The sequence below is a fragment of the Polypterus senegalus genome, chromosome 6, assembly GCF_016835505.1.
Source record: "Polypterus senegalus isolate Bchr_013 chromosome 6, ASM1683550v1, whole genome shotgun sequence".
Taxonomy (NCBI): Eukaryota; Metazoa; Chordata; class Cladistia; order Polypteriformes; family Polypteridae; genus Polypterus; species Polypterus senegalus.
Window position 1 is genome coordinate 45,997,349 of NC_053159.1, and position 26,777 is coordinate 46,024,125.

Sequence of the window (26,777 nt, forward strand, 5' to 3'; positions counted from 1 at the left end):
CAGCAGCGAAAAGGAAAGTAGCTCCTCCCAGTCCTAGGACACCCACTCCATCTGTGGCTGACTTCTTAGAAAAGGCAAAAAAGTTTGCCAATGACAGTGCCAAAGCTAAAGGTATTACTAAAAGGATAATGGAATTCATCGCATTGATGATCAACCATTCTCTGTTGTAGAGAATGTTGGATTTCGCAGGCTTATAGACCATATTGAGCCCGCTACACCATGCCTAGTAGACGGCATTTCAGACGTGTGCTTACCTGAGATGTATAACGTCGTTTCAACTCACGTCCATGAGCTCTTGGCTACAGATATTGCAGCCCTCAGCTTCACGGCTGATATTTGGAGCTCGGATGTGAGGCCCACCAGTATGCTGAGTTTAACTGCGCAGTGGATCGACACAGATTTCAAGCTACAAAAGATTGTGCTTCACTCTCAAGAGTTTAGAGGGTCCCATACAGCTGTAGCCATATCCGAGGCGCTCGCCAACATGTTTGACACTTGGCGATCGACCGATCTAAAGTGCATGCGTAGTCAGTGACAACGAAGAAATATGGCTAAAGCCATGGAGGATAGTGATCTGAAAGGCATACGGTGTATGGCACACACAATTCAACTGGCGGTCAATGAGGGATTGTTGAGTCAGGGCAGGACAGCAGATATGATAGCTATAGGCAGGAAAATTGTTGGCCATTTTAAACATTCACCGCTTGCCTATGCGCCTACAATCTATCCAAGAACAGTTCGGAATGCCACAAAAACATTTCCAACAAGATGTGAGCACAAGGTGGAACAGTACATATTATATGCTGGAAAGCCTTTTTGCGCCAAAGCGAGTCTTGGCTACATACATAGCAGATCATGACCTGCCCGCGACATTCACCGCATACCAGTGGGTGTTAATCGAGAACATTCTCTCTCTTCTCGCCCCGTTTGAGCAGATAACAAAAGAGATGAGCTCATCTGATGCATCTGTGGCAGACGTCATACCTTTACTTGCAGCACTAAAGCGTCTTTTAAACAAAGAGGCTGAAACAGACCACGGAGTTAAAACAACTAAAAGTGCACTCTTGAAGCTGTCAGCACACGATTTAGTCAGGCGGACTCAGAACCCCTGTACTGCATCGCGACTGTGCTTGAGCCACGATATAAAGATCATTACTTGGATGTGGGGAAAAGCTGCGCACGAGAAATGATCCAGGCCGAGTTGGATTTGGGAAAGCCGCTAGGTGATGGAGATGGTCAGGTGATGCACAGCGCAGGAGATGAAAACAGTGCAGAGAGTAAACGGGCTCGTACTACAGATGAGCAAGACAGTCTCGCTGTCTGACATGTTCGATGAGATCCTCCAAGAGAATAACCCATTTGCAAGACAGAGGACAAGCTCAACCGCTCAACAGTTAGATGGTTATCTCTCAGAAGTCCCCATCCCCAGTAGCAATAACCCTCTCGAATTTTGGAGGACCAATCAAGTCGCTTTCCCACCTGGCGAGATGGCACGCAGGTAGGCTACTTCTATGGGAATTTAATTTAAGATTTTATTTATATTTTGGATTATGGTAACACTTTATAAGTAGTTTCTATTTTTAACATTAACTAACAATGAAAAACCCTTATTAAAAGCATTTATTAATCTTAATGTTAACATTTACTAATACAGTATTAAAACTAAGTATCACATTTTTAATTTTTGAATTAAAAAGTATCAAAAGTGGTAGGCCTATTTGTTAAAATTGTTAATGCACTTATACTAACATGAACTAAATATTTTTTATTCTCTTACATTAACGAAGATTAATAAATACCATAACAAATGTATTGCTCATTGTTAGTTAATGCAATAATGTTAACAAAAGGAAACATTGTAAAGTGTTACTACCTATATTTTATATTATGTATTTTGTGAAAATTTAACTATTTTCAGTGTAGTAAAATTGTAGACCTACACTGGGTTTCAACCATTTCATTATCTTGAAGACATTGTTCGTTTTGAAATGAGCAACTGTCAGAAAACTGCAATAAAAATTTCAACTATTCTGCAGGTATTGTCTGCTCCATGCACAAACACCACAGCTTAGAGACTGTTTAGTGCTGCATCTCATGTCATCGATGAGAAGAGGAACCGACTTTCATGTGAGAAAGCAGAGAAGCTACTTTTCATAAAGAAGAACCTGCCACTTTTCCTGAAGAAGTAGGCTAAGTAGGCGTATGTCTAGGACAGTTATTCATTTGTTGTTTGTTCATCCACATTTTTTGCACTATTCAATGCACATTTGTTGTTGTAGACATACAGAGTTACATTCTTTCAGCAGTCAGTTATAGGCCTAACATAGGCTATTCAAGAAGGGGGGCTTCAAAGATGGACAAATAAAAATATTTTTTTATTTTACTAATTTATTTATTTTAAGTTATATTGTGCTTTGTTTGTATAATATCTGCTGGAATGTTAAAAAATGTTCAGTGTTAAATAAATATTTTGAAATTGTATTTTTGTTATTTGATTTATTTCTCTGAAAAGCAACACAAAATAGTAAAAAGCAAATTTTTACTATTTAATTATTGTAATGGTGAAAAAATTGGCAAAATAAATGGAAAAAAATGCGAAACACCACGTTCGGTATTCGGCCTTCGGCCAAGCATTTCATTATTATCCGGCTTCGGCCAAGAATTTCATTTCGGTGCATCCCTACTTAAAATGGGGAAAAACAACAAAATTTATACGGTGAAGTTTAATCGATGAAGCAAATCATTATAACTAAGGATTATTTTAGTTGAAATACAAACATGTAGCGGATAATCAAAAGGATGTAAAATGGGTACTAACAGCTATTACATGGAGAGCATATGAGCAGCATCGGCATGAAAATGCCTCTGCAGCTTCTCTGAAAGTTTCTCTGTGTGTTTTCTTTTTTTAACAGAGATTGAGAATGCCCATCATATGCATTAGATGGTTTGAGGTAACTGAAATGCAAATGTAGCATTGTATTCTAATCTGTTATCAGTTCCTAAAAAGTAATTTATAAAACAGTATGTTTATCTTTCTCACCTAGGATTTTTGGTTTTTCAAATGGTAAAAGGACGTCAAACAGTGAGCCGACATTTGCGCGATAGACATATGAGCGGCGACAAAATAGCGCCCATTAAAACGAAAGGCCAAAATCGCAGACAAAATCGCAACAGACAAAATTGCGCCAACAAAATCGCGAAAGTTTCATTAAATATAAATTACTAGCTTAAAGCATATATAATAATGTTTATTTTAGAAGTCAATATTATGAGACACAGCACGCAGATAGTCCTTAAGATCACGCCCTGCATATGTAGGAAGAATTGCAACAAGACGTCCTGATAGTTGAGCGTATTTAGACTTGCTGGCTGCCTGACTGCTGGTAATTCCGCTTTGTATACGACGCGTTATGCCAACCCTCGACTGAGTTATTTGTTTGCAGCATGCCATCAGCAGATATAACAGTTATAACCTAGCACATAATGCGCACGTACGCGTCCCACTCTCTTGGCCTCTCTCGCGATTTTGTCGTGGCGATTTTGTAGGCGCGCATTTGTCGAAAACCAGTTAGTGAGTTTGTCAGCATGAGTTTGTCCATCGAGGTTTTGTCGGCGCTCATATGTCTATCGCACTTTTGTCGGTGAACCCGTCAAACAATGGAATGGTAATATATTAAAGCTGCGCTGAGCTGTTTTTCCTTTCTTATTGCATTTGTCAGAGTAGACAATGGTTTTATTTACAGATTTTTTTGATATGAATTGAAATGAATAGATTTAATTGTTTTTATTAGCTTATGCATATTGTGTTTGCCTATAATTGTGACTTAGATGAAGATCAGATCATGTTTTATGACTAATCAGTGTTGAAAACAAGGCCATTCCAAAGGATTCACATATTTCTTTTGACACTGTATATGTTCTTCCTGTGATCATCCCTCACTTGTGTTTTGCTCAAATGAAGCAGATTTTGTCAATATTTGACACTCTGTGCCATCATTTCAAGAAATGCCAGGATAGAAGCTCATTTATAATTACATTGTCTTTCAATGAGTGCCAACAAAACTTGCTGGTTGACAACTGAAATACTGTACTATGAAGGTGATCAATTATTTAAGATTCTCTTAATCATTGATGACCTCCGTGTGTTATTATAATGACTCCCTAGAAAAGAGACAACCAACAACATTTGATGGCTCCTGTTTCCACAAGTTCAGTGCAGTGAGTCCCCTATGAAAACTGTTACCGTCAGTATACCAGACCCTTACAGGTCCCAGCTTTAACATGAATGGAGCTCCTGAATGATTCCATCGTCCACTTTGGGAGCAGAGGTCAGGCAAATGGAGATTAATACTAGTAAATTTTCATGTGAAAATCATGGGAATGTCCAAGGAGGATACTTTGTGAGTGAAACCTGAAGTCTCTATGCTGTGTGGATTTCTTGTACAGTAGCTCCAGCCCAAATGAAATAACCACTTCATGATCAGGCGCTATACTCTTGCTTATAAACCTTCAAACCCTGAGCTCGACTAGCATAGCAAACAGCAAAAAAGAAGAATGGCATACCTGTGGTGGTGTATTTAATTTTCCACCCCGTGTTTGATCCTGACCCATCTGTTTTAAATGTGGTGTCCACTTCATAGCTGTTGGTGTTTATTTTGGCTGGCAGGGTTGCTCCACAGAAAGGTCCATGATCCTGTTTTTGTGTTTTAATCTGCAGAAAGAAAGCCATATGTATCTCAAATAAAAGTTCATCAATTTAAAGCAGTCATGCCGACATGGCTAATAGAAAAATAAATACAGTAGACCAATTAAAGTCCCAGCTGTAAAAATAGTTGGTACTATTAACATTGAATTAGCACTTACATCAACGCTACAGCCACGACATTAAGCAACTATGCAAATGAAACTTAGGACTATATTTCATTTTGATTAAAATCGTTAATGACAATGAACAGCAGGCTCCATTTTTCTGGCTTTCTCAAACAGGGTGACAGATTCTCAACAATCGGGGAACAGGAGGGCAATGTGGAAGGCACTGCTCCGGGCAATGACTTGGTGAATCAATAATAATTTTCATTTAGCACTTGAAGTTCTTCAATAATTATAAAATCTGCAAGTCAGACGAGTCAACTTTCAATGGCATGATTGAGTGGCGCACCAGGCGCTCAACAACATTTGCTAGCCCACCAAAAAATATTGTCTGTGTATATTTTTTTCCAGCATTTGACCCTGCCACCCACAATATTTGGAACTGCTAAACAATGATACATGTGACATTTGCACTAACTATGAGAGACAAAAATGTGTTTGCATAAGTCCATTAGGAAGCATCACACATGGAATAAAAGAAAATAAATGTTTACATGGCTTTTATCTTCATGTTTTATGTCAGTGTGACTTGTCCCATTATAAAGCTCCTAATTTGCACTTGCACTTTATAGGTGCAGCTCACAGACTGGCATTATAAAGTAAAGATGTAAGCAGCGGTAAGCTTAAAAAAATGTAATTTATTATTGCAGTGTGCTCAATGATTCAAATAACTATGCTAAAAATTATGATTAAATGCAGAAGGACTTGAACATTATCTTTAACATGAACTTCTCTTAACTAAGTAGGATGTCCTGACTGAAGCTAGTAGGCTAGGAGTCTATTGACTCAATGGCTGAGAAAGGTGATGCACCTGGAAATTTAAAATCTTAGTTCAATGTACAGGCAGGTATTTAATTAAATAATTAACTGTTGGCAATTATTGATTGTTGCACAACCAGTGCCTTATGGCCAGCTACATGGTGTTCAGCTGGAAGTCACCATTAATTGAGTTTCATCCTGGAACATCTCCTGATGGTGGGTCAGTTGCTGTGACGCCTCCAAATCTATTTCTTCAAGCTGTTACGCCTGCTCTGGGTAAAGTGAAAGGCTCTCTAGCTCTGCTTATCAAATCCTGCTGTCCTCACAAAACTTGTGCTCTTCAGGTCTTGTCTCTCTTCCTTAGCCAAAGCCAGAAACTTAAGTTTTCTGCCTCCACTGACAACTCCTTCAATGTCTTTGTATGATTTGCTGATGTCACTCCAACACCACTCAATAGAGGCTGAGTTGATGTTCCCACAAAGCCTTGGTAAGCCCCCTGCAATTGCATAGATGGATGCCCTCCTTCCTTCATCCCTACATTAAGCCACCATCTCTAAGTATTTCTGGGATTTCCTTTCATGGGGTTCCTCCTTTCCTTCCTCCAATGTGACAATCAGCTCAATTGTAATAAACATTTTGGCTGATGCTGACAATACCATGATGTCTGGCATTAATATGGCTGAAGAAATTTCAATAGAAAAGCAAAGCTGATGATTCAGGTCTACTCTCATTACTCAATCATCTGCAGGAACAATGATTGTTTCTTTCTACCTCCAGATGTTTCCCTGTGCTTTTTCTGATTGTTTGACAAAGTGGGTTAGCTATTTTTATGGGCGGAGGACTGTTACTTCTCTCTTTTTTGCCTTACTTCAAAACCACAATAGAACTTGACTGTGTTACCACCACTGTCTGGCAACTCAACAGAATATGTCAAAGACTTGCGTTTGAGGCACCACAGAGGGAGCTCTTTGCTTCAGAGTCATACCCTTTGGACAGGTGCCTGGAACTTGGAAGAATGTTTCAGCCCTAACCATATATTTCAGTCTGGTCTGTACTATCCAGCCCTGGATTAACCATCAAGAAAAATAAGAACATGCTTACACCAAGGAAATGGGGCATCACAAAGTTTTTTTTTTATGAGCTATCTTGCCCTTAACTATTTTAATGTCACACTCACCAATTATTTTCTAATTGTCATGATCTTCAGTGTTCAACTTTAATCTGCATTATTTTATTATTTCTTTTACTATTTTTTCACATAAACAAGTGATGGTAGAATCGACAGGGCACCATTGTTGGCCTTAATCCAGCCCTGGTAGTATCTTTCACATATCAATGCTTTGTTGATTGCCCAATCACATGTACTCCAGCTACCCTTCTAACAATGCCTAATTGCCTTGATTTTGTACAAGTCTTCTTCCATCCTAATAACTGCTCAAGTCATCATCTCTTTCTTCTCCTTTCTTGATGGTAGGGACCACAACTTGGTTGTTAACCCCATCCAAGACGATTATTCCTGGCTGAAGTCTACTGACTATCTCCTGATGGTTCAGGCTACCAATTACCTAGTTGATTAAATATGTCACTGTCTTTTAAAACATTTTTATTTCCTGCTTCTGCAGAACTGATGATTGACAGACATTCCATTTTTGATGTCACTTCCATCTTCCAGTGTTCTGAACCTGCCTCTTCCATTGTGTCCACCTGAAAACCTGCTACACTGCCGTGATGGCTTCAGTCAACATTCTGACTTGCGTCTGAGAACATATATTTTTGTTTCTTTTCATTTATACAAATTTCTAATTATACAGGCTTCACTTAGGTGCCCCATCTGTTTATGACTTGTTGTCTCCTTCATTTACAACAGTAACTAAATACACTAAATGGATTACAACCATAATCTTGTTACCTTTCTGGGGTCATGCTACTTCAGCCTTGTGTCCCTTGTGTGATAGGGTACCTCAACCATTTCCCACCTCAGAAGTATCACAATGCAATTAATTCCTTAATTGCCATCCCCCTATCTTTAACCTTCAATCCTAGGTTTCTCTTGACTCTAGACTTAATGTGCCTCTAGCCGTGAAATGACTTTAAATCCTGTCCCAAATCAACTCCCATATGTGGACTGGTTCTACTTTAGTACCAGAGACCCCCAATCTCAAACACCCTTTACTGGGCCCTGGTGTCACCCACATGTGAGGTTTCAGTAGCCCCTAAAGTGCTTAGTCTCAAAAACAACCTTTCAGATGTCCACTCTCTTACAAAAAGCATAGTCTCATATTTTGCAGTGTGCCCTCCAGCTGATAGAGAATAGAATATTAGCAACCTACCAATCACTTCTGGATTATCTCAAGTATGTGTACCTTCACCACAGCTTTTCTAGCTGGAGCTCAATGTGCTAACACCAGAAGTTATTGCGACCTCTTGCGACTCTTCCTGGCATACTGAATTCCCTGCCCACTGCACCTCTTTCTGCCAAAGTGGCACCCTATCTACTGCCCCTCTGTGGTATCTACCACATGTAGAGGGAGCAGCACCCTCAAGCAGTCGCAGCACTCCCACAGTAATATATGCCCGACCTGTCCTGCTGTCAGTGTGATTCTGTGTGTGTGTCTCTCCCCTTCTTTGCTTGAGGTCTTTTGTTCTGAGCAATCCAGATGATGACTTTAGTACAGGCAAACTCTTGCCAAGGAGGTACCCCTTCATACTCATAAATTTTTACTAAATGCATCTTCCATTAAAGAATGGCAGTCTCATCTGCAACAGTGGAAAGCTGGTGACGCTAGCCCATCAAAATGTAAACTGCCACACACATGAATGTGCCTGAAAGTTGCTAATTGCCCTACCTAAACTGCACATGTTGAAGATGAAAAAGGAAATCAGAGCACATGGATAAAACTCACAATTCTATGGAAAAAAATCACACTGTGAAGGAATGCCCACCTATGCAAGAGTTTGCCATCAGTGAGAGTACTACCAAGATAGCAGGACTAACTCTCAGTAAAGAGAGGCATGAGAGACAGCCATGCTGTTAGAAAGAGGGAGCCTGCAGATTTCAGTGTGAGAACACAGTAGCTGGGCAGTCATTGTGGGCAGAGATGAACAGCTTCCCAGACTGGAGAGTACATGCCAGAGCTAACCTTACTTTCTAGCTATCAAAGAGCACATAATCTCAGAAGCAAATATATGAGACAATGCTGTCCTCCTGACAAAGCATGAAGCAGAGGAAGCCACATTGGCAATCAAGCCCTTTAGGGCAAAATAAACATATAGAGGATCAAGAACACCAGGAACCATTAATGGGATTTGTAGTCCTTGGAGCAAACATAGGCCATTCGTGATGTCAGAAGAGATTCTGGAAGTGATCCAGGAATGCGGTTTAAAGATGGCAGACTGCGTGCAAGCCTTTATACTATTGCCTGTAATTCCTCCTAGGCTAACTAAAGCTGGTATATCATTACATTACTTCTAGCTGGAGGGGATTTCAAATTTGTCAACTACAGTTGCTAATCTCATTGCCTGAATATGGCGAATCACACTTTAGAGGACATCAGAGAAATTAAGAGGAAGTGCAATTAAGACAAAAACCTGGAATCATATCTTTACAGAAGGAGTTGGAGGAATCTTGAAAAACTATAGAGGCATGCAGTTGAAGCAGGGTGAGATATGGAGAAAGCTTAACTATTAGCTAAATAAATAAGCTTGATGGACTGAATGGCTTCCTCTTACAGTGGTGCTTGAAAGTTTATGAACCCTTTAGAATTTTCTATATTTCTGCATAAATATGACCTAAACATCATCAGATTTTCACTCAAGTCCTAAAAGTAGATAAAGAGAAACCAATTAAACAAATGAGACAAAAATATTATACTTGGTCATTTGTTTATTAAGGAAAATGATCAAATATTACATATTTGTGAGTGGCAAAAGTATGTGAACCTTTGCTTTCAGTATCTGGTGTGACCCCCCTTTGCAGCAATAACTGCAACTAAACGTTTCCAGTAACTTTTGATCATTCCTGCACATCGGCTTGGAGGAATTTTAGCCCCTTAGCGTACTAAAATAAAACGTTTAATTAAACGATATTATGTTTATTTTTAAGAAATAAGGGGAAGGGGGAGGAAGAAGAGATTGTAAAAAGCCAATCGAAAAATGTAACTTTGCTCTTTTGCCTTGCAACGTAGAATCCAGGTACTCATCTGTGACTGAAAAAAAATCTAATTGTTTGAACTGGTCCTGTCTTCCTCGGGGGGTTTTCCTCCACACTCTTCATTCATAAAGTCTGCAGCATGCAAAGCTTTGCATCATACTAGTTAACTGATGCTGCTTCACAGCTTAAGGAAACTAGGTTTGAACCAAACCATGGTCACCATCTGTGCAGAATTTTTACATTCTTCTTGTGCCCGCATGGGGTTGTCCTTAGGGTACTCCTGTCTTTGTTACACAGGCTACAAAGGCATGAGTGTTAGGTTTATTAGTAACTTTGTTATATTGGCTCTGTACGGTTGTGTTTAACGAGGAAGGCTGATTTGTATATTAATGTCCTTTAATAGACTCTTCCCAGTCTAGACTTTATGCCCATCTTGTGTTTAGCGTTACTTGGAATACCACCACACCATTTAACTGTATTAAGCTTTTTCTGAAAACAATTGGGTATTTGTAGGCTAGGTGCCAACTAGAGCCAGCAATAAGCAGCACCTCTTCCCTGGCTAATTATTAAGGACAGAGATGTGTGCCCATCTTCCAACAAGGAAATTACCTCACTTTCTTTTAAAAAAAGACACATATGTATGTGCTAGCAGCTGGCACTGTCCAAAAAAAAAAAAGAAATAGACATCTATCTGGATTAAAGTGACTCCTCTCTATGATTAGTATAGCCAGACTGGACTGATGCACCACGACAAAAAAAAGCTTTGTGCATAAAAGAAAGATTTAAAAATTTAAAGAGCAACAGAGTAAGTAAAAGTCCACTTGTACTTTTATAAAAATGTCAGAATTGGAGAGACATTGTTCAAAATGTATTAAATGAAATGGAAGCCTAGAACCTCTAAAGCATCTTAACCTTATGAAAGCCAAATGTCAATGATCATTTAAACAGAATGTAATAGAAATAGTAGCAAAGAATGATAAAAGAGTTATTGATGCAGCACAAAGTAAGAGTAAATGTTTAGGTTTTTTTTAACTTTGCCTTGCATCACTAACCTTAGATCTTAAAATGAGTTTCTGCTTATTATTCCAAGAGGTAAAATTAAGAAGTGGTGTGGCAGATGCACCTAAAATCTAGAATAGCTTGCCAATAGGAATTCACCAGGCTAATACAGTGGATCACTTTAAAAACTTCTAAAAACTCATACTTTTAACATGGCTTTCATGTAGCTTCATTTTAGTTTAATCCTGAAACTACTACTTTCTCTGCTGTTCTTTTTCCGGTTTTCCCTGGTGGTGACCACCTGATCAAAGCATCGTGATGTCCGTACATTGATGGATTGAAGGCCAGAGGTTCACATGACCGTCATCATCAAGTTCTTCCATGTGAAGCCTGAAAACTATGAGGTCTGATTGAGATTATTTATGTTAGGTAGAATGCCTAGAGGAGGCTGGGTGCTCTCATGGTCTCGGAACCCTTGCAGATTTTGTTTTTCCAGCTGTCTGGAGTTTTTTTTGTTTCTGTCCTGCCTGGCCATTGGATCTTACTTGTATTCTGTATTAATTAGTATTGCCTAATTTTATTTCTTATATATTTTGTCTTTCTTCATCCTGTAAAGCACTTTGAGCTACATCATTTTGTATGAAAATGTGCTATAGAAATAAATGTTGTTGTTGTTGTAATGAACACCTTCAACCAGGTCAGTGAGCACTGTCTCCACTGCTGTCTGTTGGCGCTGTGATGTACTTGTTGACCACTGATTCAGAAGTTTTTATACTCCAATAAAGTACTTCATAGCATAAAAGAGAACAATATGTAAATGTAGGTTTTGCTTTATGTGGGGACAGGAAGTTTTCAGCAGTCGGACCACCTGGTTTGAATAGAACTGTGAGAAACCCAAGCTATCTCACTTAAAACAGGCATATGGAATACATAAAGTGAAAATGTTTAAAGCATGTAGGCACAGAAAAACTTAACACATGCTATTTTCTTTTTATCATTTTGTTGTTGCAACCTAAATTTGGACACTTCAATGGTGTGCTTAGTGCCTTCATTAAAATTTATATGAATTTGTTTTCTTTTTTCAAGAAAATAACCCTTTGTGATGAAATTCTTCAATAAGATTTGGACATAATATGTCTTCTTTAATTGTAAACTGAAAGTGAGGAAAACATTAAAATGTATAAGAGCTGAGAGCGCAGGAAGTGTGTCTGACAAAAGCATTTACACAAATGAGAGTTGAGGTCTTGTTTGATTGAGAGGAGGACGGGACTTGAAAAAATGTCAAGGCAATAGTCTCGTCTCACGAAACTTGAAAAAATCTCTCTTCCAAAAAGTCTTGTTATGTCAAAATATTTTTTTATATAAGAGAGAGATGGGAAAAAAGGAAATAAAAAAAAAATAGGAAAATGCCTGTGGACTTGTAAGTGCCATAACAAAGTCTACAGCAAATTGAAATAACCCTCTGCACCAAAAGAGTTAAAAAATAAAGTAATCTTGAACATAAGAAGTAGTTAAGGAGAAGACCCGCAAAGCTTGATGTCAAAGTTAGGAAGCCCTCATCTCCCCCTTTAGTCTCCTTTAGGTTAATGATTTTCATGTACTTACCATGAGAATATCATAGGGACATCTGACCTCTGGATGCGTTTCTACATCAAAAGATTCCACAAACTCCAGGAGAATAGTGAAGCCCTCCTCCACTCGTATACGGTACTCACAAGTTGACAATTTAGGGTACGGTGCTGGGAATTCTGGGCTCATTAGCTCTCCTGAGCGTTCAGTAAACAGCTGAGTACTGCAGTTGACTAACCAGAAAACAAAAGAAAGAAGCTGAGAAAGACTTGGAAAAAAGGAAACTGCCACTTTCACTAAATCTTATTTATAAGAGAAAATGTAAACCTCGAAGGGAATGCATTTCAAGGATAGAAGATTCACTTAAAAATGGCAGAGTACAATGAATAGAGCTGCTGGCCACAATACTTAATTTGGCCCTAGTTCTTTAACAGTTGTCTATGAAATCTCTTTAAACCCATCTTACTGCTACATGAAGGTGCTGTATTCAGATTTATGTCATGGTGGTATATACAGGGTGTATTACGAGCATCATAACATTTAAAAGGATTACAATATCAATAATGTAGCTGACAAAAGAGGATGCAAGGAGGTGCCTGTGTATTGCATTATTACTAAGTTAGCTGAGTTAGTGTTTCATACAATATATTACACTTAACACAGTGATGATACATATCATATTACTTACTCAGAATCACTTACATTATTTTAATATACATGTCTTTTTGTTATGGAAGGGATCTGGTGAATACAAAATAAATTCACACGCACAGGAAATAAAATAAATATTATACAGTGACCAAATGAGTATCCAGTCAAACTGAAACACTGAACATGACTACTGTGACATTACAGAGCTCATTAGTAAACACATTTTTTTAAGCCAGTGTAACTTTGCAGTTGACTGCCTTGAGGTTTAAATCATCCACTTAGAATAAAAATGCCATCCACTCCTGGTCCTCACCACAGAGATGCCAATATAAAGGTCTGTCCAACTACACATTTCAACATCTGTTCAATTTCACTTCAAGTTTAGTCCTTAATGCTATCCTCATTAAGTGAATCTATTCTGCTGTCTCACAGTTTTTGCAAGCAAAATTCACAAAGGAGTGTAAAAAGCAATTATGAGGTCAAGGCAAACAACACTGAAATATACAGGAAGACTACAGGAAGTTGAGCAAAGGCTGGAATTCCAGCTTGGCTGAAATAGATGAGAAGCTGTGTGTTTTAACTCTTTTTTCTTTGCAGTTACTAGTTTTGAACAACTTTTTTGATTAGTAATTAAATGTGATCTGGCATCTGGCTTGTCACTACCAATTTATAAATGGAATTTTGAATAAAAAAATATGCTGGTATCATCACAAACCCTAGCATCACCTCGTCTCAGTTGCCTTTTGGACAAGCTTCGGACTTGGGAGTCATAGGGTGAACAATGAGGACTTGAAGGCTACCTTCAAACTCTGAGGAATGTAAAGTGGGGTATGTTAAATATGTCCATAGTCTACTGGTAGCACTGTTATCACTACTGCCTAAAGAGCTCTGCTACACCTTAAAAGAGGAGCAGCACATTACAATTAAAGCTAAAATTTGTAATCCAGACATTAAAATACTGACTGTCAGAATTCATCCACATTGCTGACAAAGGAGATAAGGTTCATAATCCTGATTAATGTTTATATTCTTCCCTTAGATAGAAAGAACTCTCTTATTATTATTCTGTTCTTGTGTACATTTGAGGATGGTCATTGTTTGTTATAATATTTACATTTTTCTACAGTGGTTTAGTGCCCTGCCCGGGATTGGTTCCTACCTTGCGCCCTGTGTTGGTTGAAATTGGCTCCAGCAGACCCCGTGACCCTGTGTTCACATTGAGCAGGTTAGAAAATGGATGGATGGATGGATGGATGTACATTTTTTTCAGCTTCTGTAAGTCTTAATTTCTCTATCTAATCTATCTATCTATCTATCTATCTATCTATCTATCTATCTATCTATCTATCTATCTATCTATCTATCTATCTATCTATCTATCTATCTATCTATCTAGATGAGCAACAAAATTCAAAGGAAATGATTTCTCAAAAAATAAACCCTAGGATTTATACTATAAATCCCTACCCAACTTTATGTTATGTTTAGAAAATAACCTTGAGTGAAATTAGCTATCAAAAGACTTGTAACTAGGCAGCTATGATCCCAGAATAAAATATAAACTGAAGAACTGTGCATTATAAAAATGTGACTCTTCAAACTACAGATCTACCCAAGACTGTGAGCCATTTATACAACACAAACAGGGATGACATCATTTCTTAAAAAATCACGTAGCTAATAGGTTTTGATCCCACTATTCTGATGATATAAGCAGAACAGAGATCTGCTTCCTGAAATCTTCGCCCAGGGAGTTTTTAACCTCTTTTCCTAGCACAGGTGGTACAAAACTGAAACTATGGTGAGGTAGAGAAATATTACTTCATGAAAAAATAATTATAAAGTTGTTTGAAGGACATAACACACCAAGATTTCAGGAATTTAATTTCAAATGTTTTATTATTGTCCATTAGTAAAGAGATAGTTGGGGTAATGGATACGGTAGGAAAAATGGATAAATTGAAAAAAATAGGGCAAAGTAGAAAGAGGATGTATCACAGATTTGTAGATATGAAGAAGCCATGTGTCTGGGCTCCTGGAGAGATAGTAAAGTAAGTATTGAGGGTCTTGGGCACTGGATTTTATCTTGACAGCAAAAGGCACAAAGTAGGTACCAGGGAATCTATAAAGTCCAAATAATAAAATTAACCTTTTGAAGATAGGATGCTATTTTCTTTAGATATATTTTTTTAATTATCACAGCCATGACTCACAGACCCCATTCATATGTTTTCATTACCACAGTACTGGACACATAAAAACATGAGCAAAACATGAGTGCTTAACAGTTTCTCCCAGTGATTATTCTCAAAGTTACATATTGTGACTTTCAAAAAATCTTTTTGCAGATTATAAAAACAGGTTTACTGTCTACTATGATGGCGATGACTGCAGCCTATTTGGCTTTGTTCATCATAATAGAAGGTGCTTCTGTTGCACACAAAACTTGCTGCCCTTATTTTATTCCTGATTCTTATCATTACACTCTTTCTTCATTCTTGCTCTGTGTCAGTTCTTAATCAATATCCTCATCCCAACCCATCAGTCAGTCATTCAGGCAAGGGTTCAACATCTCAAAATTCATCACCATTGATAGGGCACTATCGCAACGTCACTAGCAAGTTGTAGCCCAGACTGAACCTGCTCAGCCAACGTAATCTGCCAGCTTGGATTATGTGATTCAAAATTTACTCAGCCTTGTGTAATTTGTTGTTCCAAAGTCCTCTTCATGGGTTTTCCCAAAATAAAAAACTTCATGCCAAGTTTTACTGAACGTTGAAGCTCTTGGGCAATCCAAGGTCAGTAATTAAATGAATCATCTGCCCGACACATGCTGCAAATTTATTGCATTAGTCTGGAATGTATAGGTATGTGGACAAATGCTCAGCCTCACAGTGCACCAGACACAGGATTGCAGGCTGGAGTGACAATAGATATCATAATTTTATAGTTAGACGGCCTCTCCAAGGTCCACAAAGTAAAATCAATATATTAAACTTTTTAAAACCTGACTAAATGCCTTAGTGATAGACGTGACACCCTCAGACTTTCTTGAATTAAATGTCAGTGAAACAGAAGTACTTTAGTGGGTTTTACTACACAACTCAAGTAAATGGAATCACAACTTGAGCTTCCCAGCACCCAGTAGCCTGTTCCCATATCAGATCTACTGTACGCTCACATGGACAGAGGATGTACAGACTCCAGTTTTAGCTTTCCATCCTGGATAAATGTTATTTATTAAGTTTTAAATATTTCTCTTGGTCCATTGTTGCTTGCAAAAACAGCCATCCATCCATCCATTCATGTACCCATTCACAAAATCTTTCTACTCACTATCCAGCATAAAATGGCATAAAAGGAAGAAACAGCACTACAGAGAATGGCAGTCAATTGCATTGGTGACTCTTACACTCACAGTCACAACAGGGTGGGTTATTATTAAGTAAACAGCATATTTTTGGAATTTGGAAGCAAAAAAAGTGAAGTTCTTCTGTAAGAACAATGTAAATATGAGAACGTGCAAGCTTAGCATAGAAGAAAACCTGTAAAATCAGGACACATGGCATCATTATCACTACACTGCGCAAGAAATTTTTATAATAACTTAAAGATATAAGAAAGTCTATATAAAACAACACTTTGATGCTCCACAACCTGACATGACCTGACATACCTCACAAAAACACATGGACTTTCTCAACTTTCTGAACCAACCTGAGAGTGCTTGGTTGATTCTAGTGGACCCCATTGTCTTTCAGTCTTTCTTGTATAAGAAAATCATGCAGACAAGTGTAGGGCTCTGGTGCCTAGCACCTCCTATGTAGAGGTACCCTGGCATGCAGTTGTCCCTCTAATTGAAAAATAGTCTTGAAGTGTTTCAGTGTGAGTATGTGTGTGACCCCAGCCCAGAGTGATATCAAAATTGACTACTGCATTATACCTGTAGTGGCATTCCCCTCTATTTACGCTTTACTTATTTCCTTCAGGGATAAGTGTACTCACCAGGTTAGTTACAAGGTTGGTCTGCTCTTGCACCTTAAGATTAACGCACACATACATAGACATGCACATACACAGAGACCTTAACCACAAAAGTACAGAATGAATGACGTATACACCGCGTGTTACTCTATTGTGCTTTAACCCACACAAATGGCGTACGAAAAACACATGCACAGTCAATCATTCCCTAGTACATCAAGAGACTTACTTATCATAGGCACAAACAACGCACGATGTCATAGATATATCTCAGACCAAAATATTACTTTTGTTCTCCAAGAATATATTCAAACATTGAAAGACTCAACATCATCGGCTACAGGACATTTATTAACCCCTGATGTCTTACTTCAACACACTGTTCACTATTGGATGAGCTCTTTTTCTCAGCCCAATAAAACCTCAACGTTTGGATCATATGGCACTTCTCTACAGCTCCATTTGCTCTAAAGTCTTAACCTTACTACTTCAGTCACTCCAGATATAAAGACAAGGTATAGAAAATTAAAGGAAACCTGGTATTTATTAAAGAATAATACAGTGGGATGCAAAAGTTTGGGCAACCTTGTTAATAGTCCTTATTTTCCTGTATAAATGGTTGGTTGTTACGATAAAAATGTCAGTTAAATATATCATATAGGAGACACACACAGAGATATTTGAGAAGTGAAATGAAGTTTATTGGATTTACAGAAAGTGTGCAATAATTGTTCAAACAAAATCAGGCAGGTGCATAAATTTGGGCACCACAAAAAAGAAATGAAATCAATTTTTAGTAGATCCGCCTTTTGCAGAAATTACAGCCTCTAAATGCTTCCTGTAGGTTCCAATGAGAGTCTGGATTGTGGTTAAAGGTATTTTGGACCATTTCTCTTTACAAAACATCTCTAGTTTATTCAGGTTTGATGGCTTCCGAGCATGGACAGCTCTCTTTAACTCACACCACAGATTTTCAATTATATTCAGGTCTGGGGACTGAGATGGCCATTCCAGAACGTTGTACTTGTTCCTCTGCATGAATGCCTTAGTGGATTTTGAGCAGTGTTTCGGGTCGTTGTCTTGTTGAAAGATCCAGCCCGGCGCAGCTTCAGCTTTGTCACCGATTCCTGGACATTGGTCTCCAGAATCTGCTGATACTGAGTGGAATCCATGCGTCCCTCAACTTTGACAAGATTCCCAGTCCCTGCACTGGCCACACAGCCCCACAGCATGATGGAACCACCACCATATTTTACTGTAGGTAGCAGGTGTTTTTCTTGGAATGCTGTGTTCTTTTTCCTCCATGCATAACACCCCTTGTTATGCCCAAATAACTCAATTTTAGTTCATCAGTCCACAGCACCTTATTCCAAAATGAAGCTGGTTTGTCCAAATGTGCTTGAGCATACCTCAAGCGGCTCTGTTTGTGCTGTGGGCGGAGAAAAGGCTTCCTCTGCATCACTCTTGCATACAGCATCTCCTTGTGTAAAGTGCGCCAAATGGTTGAACGATGCACAGTGACTCCATCTGCTGTCTTTGGTGCTGGTCTGTGGGTTGACTCTGACTGTTCTCACCATTCGTCGCTTCTGTCTATCCGAAATCTTTCTTGGTCTGCCACTTCGAGCCTTAACTTGAACTGAGCCTGTGGTCTTCCATTTCCTCAATATGTTCCTAACTGTGGAAACAGACAGCTTAAATCTCTGGGACAGCTTTCTGTATCCTTCCCCTAAACCATGATGGTGAACAATCTTTGTCTTCAGGTCATTTGAGAGTTGTTTTGTGACCCCCATGTTGCTACTCTTCAGAGAAAATTAAAGGAGGAGGGAAACTTACAATTGACCCCCTTAAATACTCTTTCTCATTATAGGATTCACCTGTGTATGTAGATCAGGGGTCACTGAGCTTACCAAGCCAATTTGAGTTCCAATAATTAGTTCTAAAAGTTTTGGAATCAATAAAATGACAACGGTGCCCAAATTTATGCACCTGCCTGATTTTGTTTGAACAATTATTGCACACTTTCTGTAAATCCAATAAACTTCATTTCACTTCTCAAATATCTCTGTGTGTGTCTCCTATATGATATATTTAACTGACATTTTTTATCGTAACAACCAACGATTTATACAGCAAAATAATGACTATTAACAAGGTTGCCCAAACTTTTGCATCCCACTGTAATACCAGTAGAGAATAGCATAGCAAAGTCTGGATATATATACCTGTAGTCATTAGTAAAAGCTTACGAAAAAGTGTCAACGATGAATGTCCCAGGGCGATGTTTATGTAGCAATCAATGTTATTCATGAGAGGCTTTTCACTGATGATTAGATGAAACGGTCGTTCATCTCTTGATGCCACCCTGTTTTTTCGCCTCTTATACAAGCTATATGTATTTTAAAATTCCAAATGTTACACACATTTGATAGGCTAGCAGTCAATATGACGGATGTCCATGTTCAAACTCTTTGATCTGTTTAAGTTTTAAGTATGTCCGTTTACCTTCCTTTCCCCAAACTGTAAATCAATTTGTCAATTTCTTGTCCCAGATGAACAGCCATTCACAGGTTATAAAGTAATCAACACAGCTGCGGCATCCTAGTCATTTCCTGGGCTTTTGTTTGTTTACACAGATGTTACTGATTACTGGTACAATTCAGGAAAACAAGATACTTTGATGTTAACTGTTCTTGTAAAATTAAGTTTCATTTTGTTTGTGGGGGCAAAAAATGAAATAAAATATCTTCTTCTTTCGGCTGCTCCCATTAGGGGTTGCCACAGCAGATCATCTTCTTCCATATCTTTCTGTCCTCTGCATCTTGTTCTGTTACACCCATCACCTGCATGTCCTCTCTCACTGCATCCATAAACCTTCTCTTAGGCTTTCCTCTTTTTCTCTTGTCTGGCAGCTCTAACCTTAGCATCCTTCTCCCAATATACTCAGCATCTCTCCTCTGCACATGTCCAAACCAACGCAATCTCCTCTCTGACTTTGTCTCCCAACTATTCAACGTGAGCTGACCCTCTAATGTACTCATTTCTAATCCTATCCATCCTCATCACACCCATTGCAAATCATGGCATCTTTAACTCTGCTACCTCCAGCTCTGTCTCTTGCTTTCTGGTCAGTGCCACCGTCTCCAACACATATGACATAGCTGGTCTCACTACTGTCTTGTAGACCTTCCCTTTCACTCCTGCTGATACCCATCACAAATCACTCCTGACACTCTTCTCCACCCATTACACCCTGCCTGCACTCTCTTTTTCACCTCTCTTCCACAATCCCTATTACCCTGTACTGACGATCCCAATTATTTAAACTCATCCACCTTCACCAACTCTACTCCTTGCATCCTCACCATTTCACTGACCTCCCTCTCATTTACACACATTTATTCTGTCTTCTTCCTACTGACCTTCATTCCTCTTCTCTCTAGAGCATATCTCCACTTCTCCAGGGTCTCCTCAACTTGCTCCCTACTATCGCTACAGATCATGATGTCATCATCAGCAAACATCATAGTACACGGGGACTCCTGTCTAATCTTGTCTGTCAACCTGTCCATCACCATTGTAAATAACAAAGGGCTCAGAGCCGATCCCTGATGTAATCCCACCTCCACCTTGAATTCATCCATCACTCCTACTGCAGACCTCACTACAGTCACACTTCCCTCGTACATATCCTGTAATAAAACTCTTACATACTTCTCTGCCACTCCCAACTTCCTCATACAATACCACCTCTCAAGGCACCCTGTCATATGCTTTCTCCAGGTCCACAAAGATGCAATGCAACTCCTTTTGGCCTTCTCTACACTTCTCCATTAACACTCTCAGAGCAAACATTGCATCTGTGGTGCTATTTCTTGGCATGAAACCATACTGCTGCTCACTAATCATCACCTCACTTCTTAACCTAGCTTCCACTACTCTTTCCCATAACTTCATGATGTGGCTCATCAATTTTATCCCGCTTTAGTTACTACAGTTCTGCACATCCCCCTTATTCTTAAATATCGGCACCAGTACACTTCTTCTCCATTCCTCAGGCATCCTCTCACCTTCCCAGATCCCATTAAGCAATCTGGTTAAAATCTCCACTACCATCTCTCCTAAACACCTCCATGCTTCCACAGGTATGTCATCTGGACCAACGGCTTTTCCATTCTTCATCCTCTTCATGGCTGTCCTTACTTCCTCCATGCTAATCCATTGCACTTCCTGATTCACTATCTCCACGTCATCCAAACCTCTTCTCTCTCTCATTCTCTTTATTCAACAGCCTCTCAAAGTACTCTTTCCATCTGCTCAACACACTCCCCTCGCTTGTGAGTATGTTTCCATCTTTATCCTTTATTACCCTAACCTGCTGCACATCGGTCCCTCTGTCTAGCCAATTGGTGCAGGTCCTTTTCTCCCCCCTTAGTGTCCAACCTCTCATACAACTCTCTCTTCACCTTGCGCCTTATCTCCTTGTACTCTTGTCTACTTTCTGTATCTCTCTGACTATCTCACTTCTTCTTTGCCATCCTCTTCCTCTGTATACTCTCTTGTACCTCCCCATTCCACCACCAGGTTTCCTTTTCCTCCTTCCTCTGTCCAGATGTCATGCCAAGCACCCTTCTTGCTGTCACCCTTACTACATCTCCTGTAGTTTCCCAACTGTCTGGTAATTCTTCACTACCACCCAATGCCTGTCTCACCTCCTCCCTAAACTCAACCTTGCAGTCTTCCTTTTTTAACTTCCAGCATTTGATCCTTGGCTCTGCCCTCACTCTCTTCCTCTTCTTGATCTCCAACGTCATCCTACAGACCACCATCCTATGCTGCTTAACTACACTTTCCCCTGCCACCACTTTGCAGTCTTCATTCTCCTTCAGATTGACTCTTCCGCGTAGGATGTAATCTACCTGTATGCATCTTCCTCCACTTTTGTATGTAACCCTATGTTCCTCCCTCTTCTTAAAATACGTATTCACCACAGCCATGTCCATCTTTTTGGAAAAATCCACTATCATGTGACCTTCTTCATTCCTCTCCTTGACACCATACATACCCATCACATCCTCATCTCCTCTGTTTGCTTCACCAACATGTCCACTGAAATCCACTCCAATCACCACATTCTGTCCCCTGGGTACACTGTTCATCTCTTCATCCAACTCATTCCAAAAATCTTGCTTTCTCACCTATTGCACACCCAACTTGCGGGACATATGCACTAACAACATTCATCATCACACCTCCAATTTCCAGCTTCATAATCATTACTCTGCCTGACACTCTTTTCACCTTCAAAACACTCTTGACATACTGTTCCTTCAGAATAACCCCTACTCCATTTCTCCTCCTATGCACACCATGATAGAACATTTTGAATCCACCTCTGATCCACCCGGCCTTACTCCACTTCCATTTAGTCTCTTGCACGTACAATATATCAACCTTCCTTCTCTCCATCATATATGCTAACTCTATCCCCTTACCAGTCATACTGCTGAGTCAAAGTTCCTACCCTCTTTACCTTTAAAATATAAAATTAAAAATCCACAACACTAGCACTACAGAAGTGTTCTGTAGACACGTAGGAGTGGAAAATTTATGGAAATAATGGGGCACATTAATAATTTATGATGACTTTCATTCTCAGAAAAGTAAGGTGCAGAAAAGTAATGTGATATTGCTTTGGACACCAACAAGACACAATGTCATATGAGGAATGCTACTCAAATCATGCTTAATGGTGATGATTGAACTCAGTAAGCATCTAAGACCAACAATTCTTACATGCAGCTTGCCCTGCACTATGTTATTTGCTGTGATGTTTGATTCCCCAGTTACCTGAATCAGTTTGTCTCAGCTTGTGATGCACTGAACATAATAGTGGCCACCTTTATTACGAAGTCCCAAAGCAGCAGATAAGTAGGTCTAATTCATATTCAACATTATCTTTGTGAGATCAGTGTTTAGGTTTGACACTTCTCTGAACCATTAACACAATAACCCCCTCACCCCCAACACAAACATTTTCAAGAATGACATTCTGATTAATCTCCTTGATTGTTCTGATACCTAAGGCAGGTGACAGAGAAAGCTAAAGTTTTACAAGAACAGGGAGATTTCGGCGTGTGTGAAGTGAAAGAACAAAGCAAGGAAAAGCTATTAAAATAAAGTAAATTGCTAAGACCCAATACATAAACCTGAAAAATTAAACACGCAAAAGATACTAATTCACAAAAAAGACTTCAAAATCACTAAAGCACATGGGATTTTGTAGAATATTCAGGAACATCACTACTGAAGTGTATAAGCATACACTACCATACTGTACAGTGTACTGTTCCATACTTCCACACTGTAGTGCATAAGCAAGGTGTGCTGATATAGTTGCCTTTGTATAATTCATCAGTGATCAGATGGTTTAAAGTCAGGTGTGGCATGAGACAGAGAAGGGTGTATTATCTCCCCTTACCCTTTTAACCTACATGCAGAAATTGTGATGAGACAGCCATTAGAAGCATACAAGAAAAAAAACAAATATGGAGGATGTCTCATTAACAACCTGAGGTATGCAAATGAAAAATAAGCTTCTTTCTAAGAACTAGTAGAGTAAATCAAACTTAGGGATAAAGCATGGTTAACAGTCAGTGTCACAAAAACAAAAATAATGGTGTCAGTGAGAGAATGTCTTACTGGACTGTTTTGACTTGACACAACATGTTGATTTTCCCACCCACTCTGGTGGTCATATATTGGATCTGATCTGTACTTCTGGACTATCTGTTGCCAACATTTACAGCACTGATTTGGGACTCTCTGACCATAAAGCAGTATTTTTCACTGTCTCACTGCCTTTCCCTCCTCTTACCTGTAAATGACAAATTTCTTACAGAAACCTTAAAAATATCTGTCCCTCTATCCTTTCTGGATCCATTTCTGATCTTTTACTGTCTGCACCTATTCTGTCAACACTAGATAGTCTTGTTGATCACTATAACTCAGCCCTTCATTCAGCATTAGATAAAACAGCTCCTTTAAAACATAAGGAGGTTTCCTTTAAACGTTCAGCTCCTTGGTATAATTCAGAATTGCGATCTATGAAAGCAGCTGGCCGACGCCTTGAGAGAATGTCACGTAAGACTGGCCTCACCGTGCACATCCAGGCTTTCTCTGACCACCAAAGAGCTTACAGAGAAGCACTAACTGCTGCTAAGAACACCCACTATGGCAGAATAATAGAAAGTGGCCATGATAACCCAAGGGTTTTGTTTTCTGTAGTTAATAAACTACTCCAACCCACATCTGGCCCAACTACCTCTTCTACTGAAGTCTGTGAGGATTTCCTCCACTTTTTCTGTAACAAAATTAAAGATCTAAATAATTCAACTAACATAAATACATCATCTGTTTATATCTCTCCCTGTTTTCCCACTCCATCCAGCTCCTTCTCTAAGTTCTCACCAGTCACATCTGCGTTTGTTAATAACCTGCTTTGTAAGATGAGGCCGACTACTTGTGTACTGGACCCCATCCCCAGCACACTACTTAAATCCTGCCTTCATGCCATAATCCTGACTGTTACAACAATAATAAACTCATCCCTTGACACTGGCTCTGTGCCGCTCACTTTTAAAATCGCTTCTGTAACCCCAATGTTAAAAAAGTCTGGTCTTGATGCTGACAATCTTAACAATTTCCGCCTATTTCCCACTTACCTTTCCTGTCAAAAGCTCTTGAGCGTGTTGTAGCTTCACAGCTCACTAATTACTTAACCACTAATAATTTGATGGAACCATTTCAGTCTGGTTTCAGGGTACAGCACAGCTGTGAAACTGCTCTGCTACGGGTAACCAATGATTTGCTTATGGCAGCAGACTCTGGACAAACCAGCATATTAATTCTGTTAGACCTCAGTGCAGCATTTGACACTGTCAGACATGACATTCTACTGTCCAGAATGGAGAACATGCTGGGTATCTCTGGCACTGCCCTCCAGTGGTTCAAGTCCTATCTGACTGATAGGCAAGAGTTTGTTAGTCTTGGCAACAGCAGATCCAGCTTGGCGCCAGTCACACAAGGAGTTCCTCAGGGCTCTGTCCTCGGCCTCTTCTCTTCTGTATTTATATGCCCCTTGGCCATATTATTCGTAGCTATGGACTGGGCTATAATTTTATGCAGATGATACTCAACTCTACTTCAATGTTAAAAGTGGAACTTCATCAGAGCTTTCTCAGCTCACAACCTGCCTTAGTGAAATTAAAACCTGGATGGAGCAGAACTCTTTAAAATTAAACTGCAACAAAACTGAACTCCTGCAAATTGGGACTAAAATGCAACTTAATAAAATGAGCTCCTTCCCAGTCAATCTTGGAGGTGATCTCATCAGACCAGCCTCTACTGCAAAGAATCTTGGTGTCATTTTGATTCCTCCCACATAAATCACATTAAGAAACTTTCTTACTTCCACCTCCATAACATATCCCGTGTTCGCTCCTTCCTCTCCTTTTCTAATGCTGAGAAACTTGTCCATGCTTTTATCACATCCCGCATCGATTATTGTAACTCACTGCTGGCAGGTGCCCCTTCTAATCTTATATCACAACTCCAGCTTATTCAAAACTCAGCTGCAAGAATCCTTACTTGAACCAGCAGCAGCGAGCACATCACACCCATCCTGCCCCGTCTTCACTGGCTCCCTGTGTCTTACAGAATTGAATATAAAATCCTACTAATAACCTACAAAGCCTTAAATAACCTCGCTCAAACTACATCAGTGAACTTCTCCATCACTATGTGCCTGTCCGCTCACTAAGGTCCTCTGATTCTGGCAATCTTGTTGTGCCCCAAACTAATCTACACTCCATGGGTGACAGGGCCTTCAGCTGTATAGCCCAGACTCTGGAATGACCTACCAAATTAATCAGGTCAGCTGACTCCATGAATTCTTTTAAAAAACAACTCAAAACTCATCTGTTCAGGAAGGTTTTTAGCTCTACTTGACTTTATTACCCTTCTCTCAGTTTACCTCTCTGTCAAGATGCTCATGTAACCTGTGTTTGTGTGCTAGACCATCAATTATGTTGTCTGTTAGGCTTTCTCTGAATTTACTGTCTTAATCTTCTTTATTTATTTATTTGGTTTGTACAAAGCTATATACTGTATACCCTGCCATTCTTTCTTGTATTCTGTAAGTGCCTTGAGCATGGGAAAGGCGCTATATAAATAAAATGTATTATTATTATTATTATTATTAATGTCATTCAGTGAAAATAACTATTGCAGAAAAGGTGGTGAAGCAGTTGGAATCTTTTGTTTAGTTGAGCTTGATGATAAAAGAAACTGGTAAGTGTGACATGTATATAAAATGGAGATTGGCTATGGCTAGACCAGCAGTGCAGATACTTAGAAACTTCTAGAGAAGCAAGGACATCACAGTGGCAATGAAAGTTGAACTATTGCAAACACTTGTTTTGCCAATTTCAACAAGAGGATGTGAAGAGTGGAGGATAACAGCTGCTGCCTAAAATATGGAAATTGAAAGTAGAATATTACAGTCAAGGGAAGAAGAGAAAGAGAAGGAGATGATTCAGGGATGTGTGGAGAGAAAGAGAACTATGGGGAAACAGAAACAAAATGGTGGATAGATGATATCAGAAATTAGAAATGTATGGATATCAACACAGCTCCAAGAAGAATGGAAAAGACAGAAATGGAGGCATGTCCTACTCACCTTCTAGCCTCCTGAGGTTGGCTCTAGATAATGATGATGACATGCCATGCTGTAACCAGA

At 39.3% G+C, this 26,777-nt stretch overlaps 1 protein-coding gene across 1 annotated transcript in view; it reads right to left on the minus strand.

Annotated features, from left to right (window-relative positions):
* The window catches only part of LOC120531008 (mannan-binding lectin serine protease 2-like), a 66,361-nt gene that overhangs the window by 10,446 nt on the left and 29,138 nt on the right, over positions 1 to 26,777 (minus strand). Inside the window, exons 5-6 of the mRNA XM_039755925.1 lie at positions 12,383 to 12,579; positions 4,564 to 4,711 (exon numbers count right to left, since the gene is read on the minus strand). Of these exons, the coding sequence (XP_039611859.1) occupies positions 4,564 to 4,711; positions 12,383 to 12,579 (345 nt within the window). The remainder of the gene's footprint in view (positions 1 to 4,563; positions 4,712 to 12,382; positions 12,580 to 26,777) is intronic.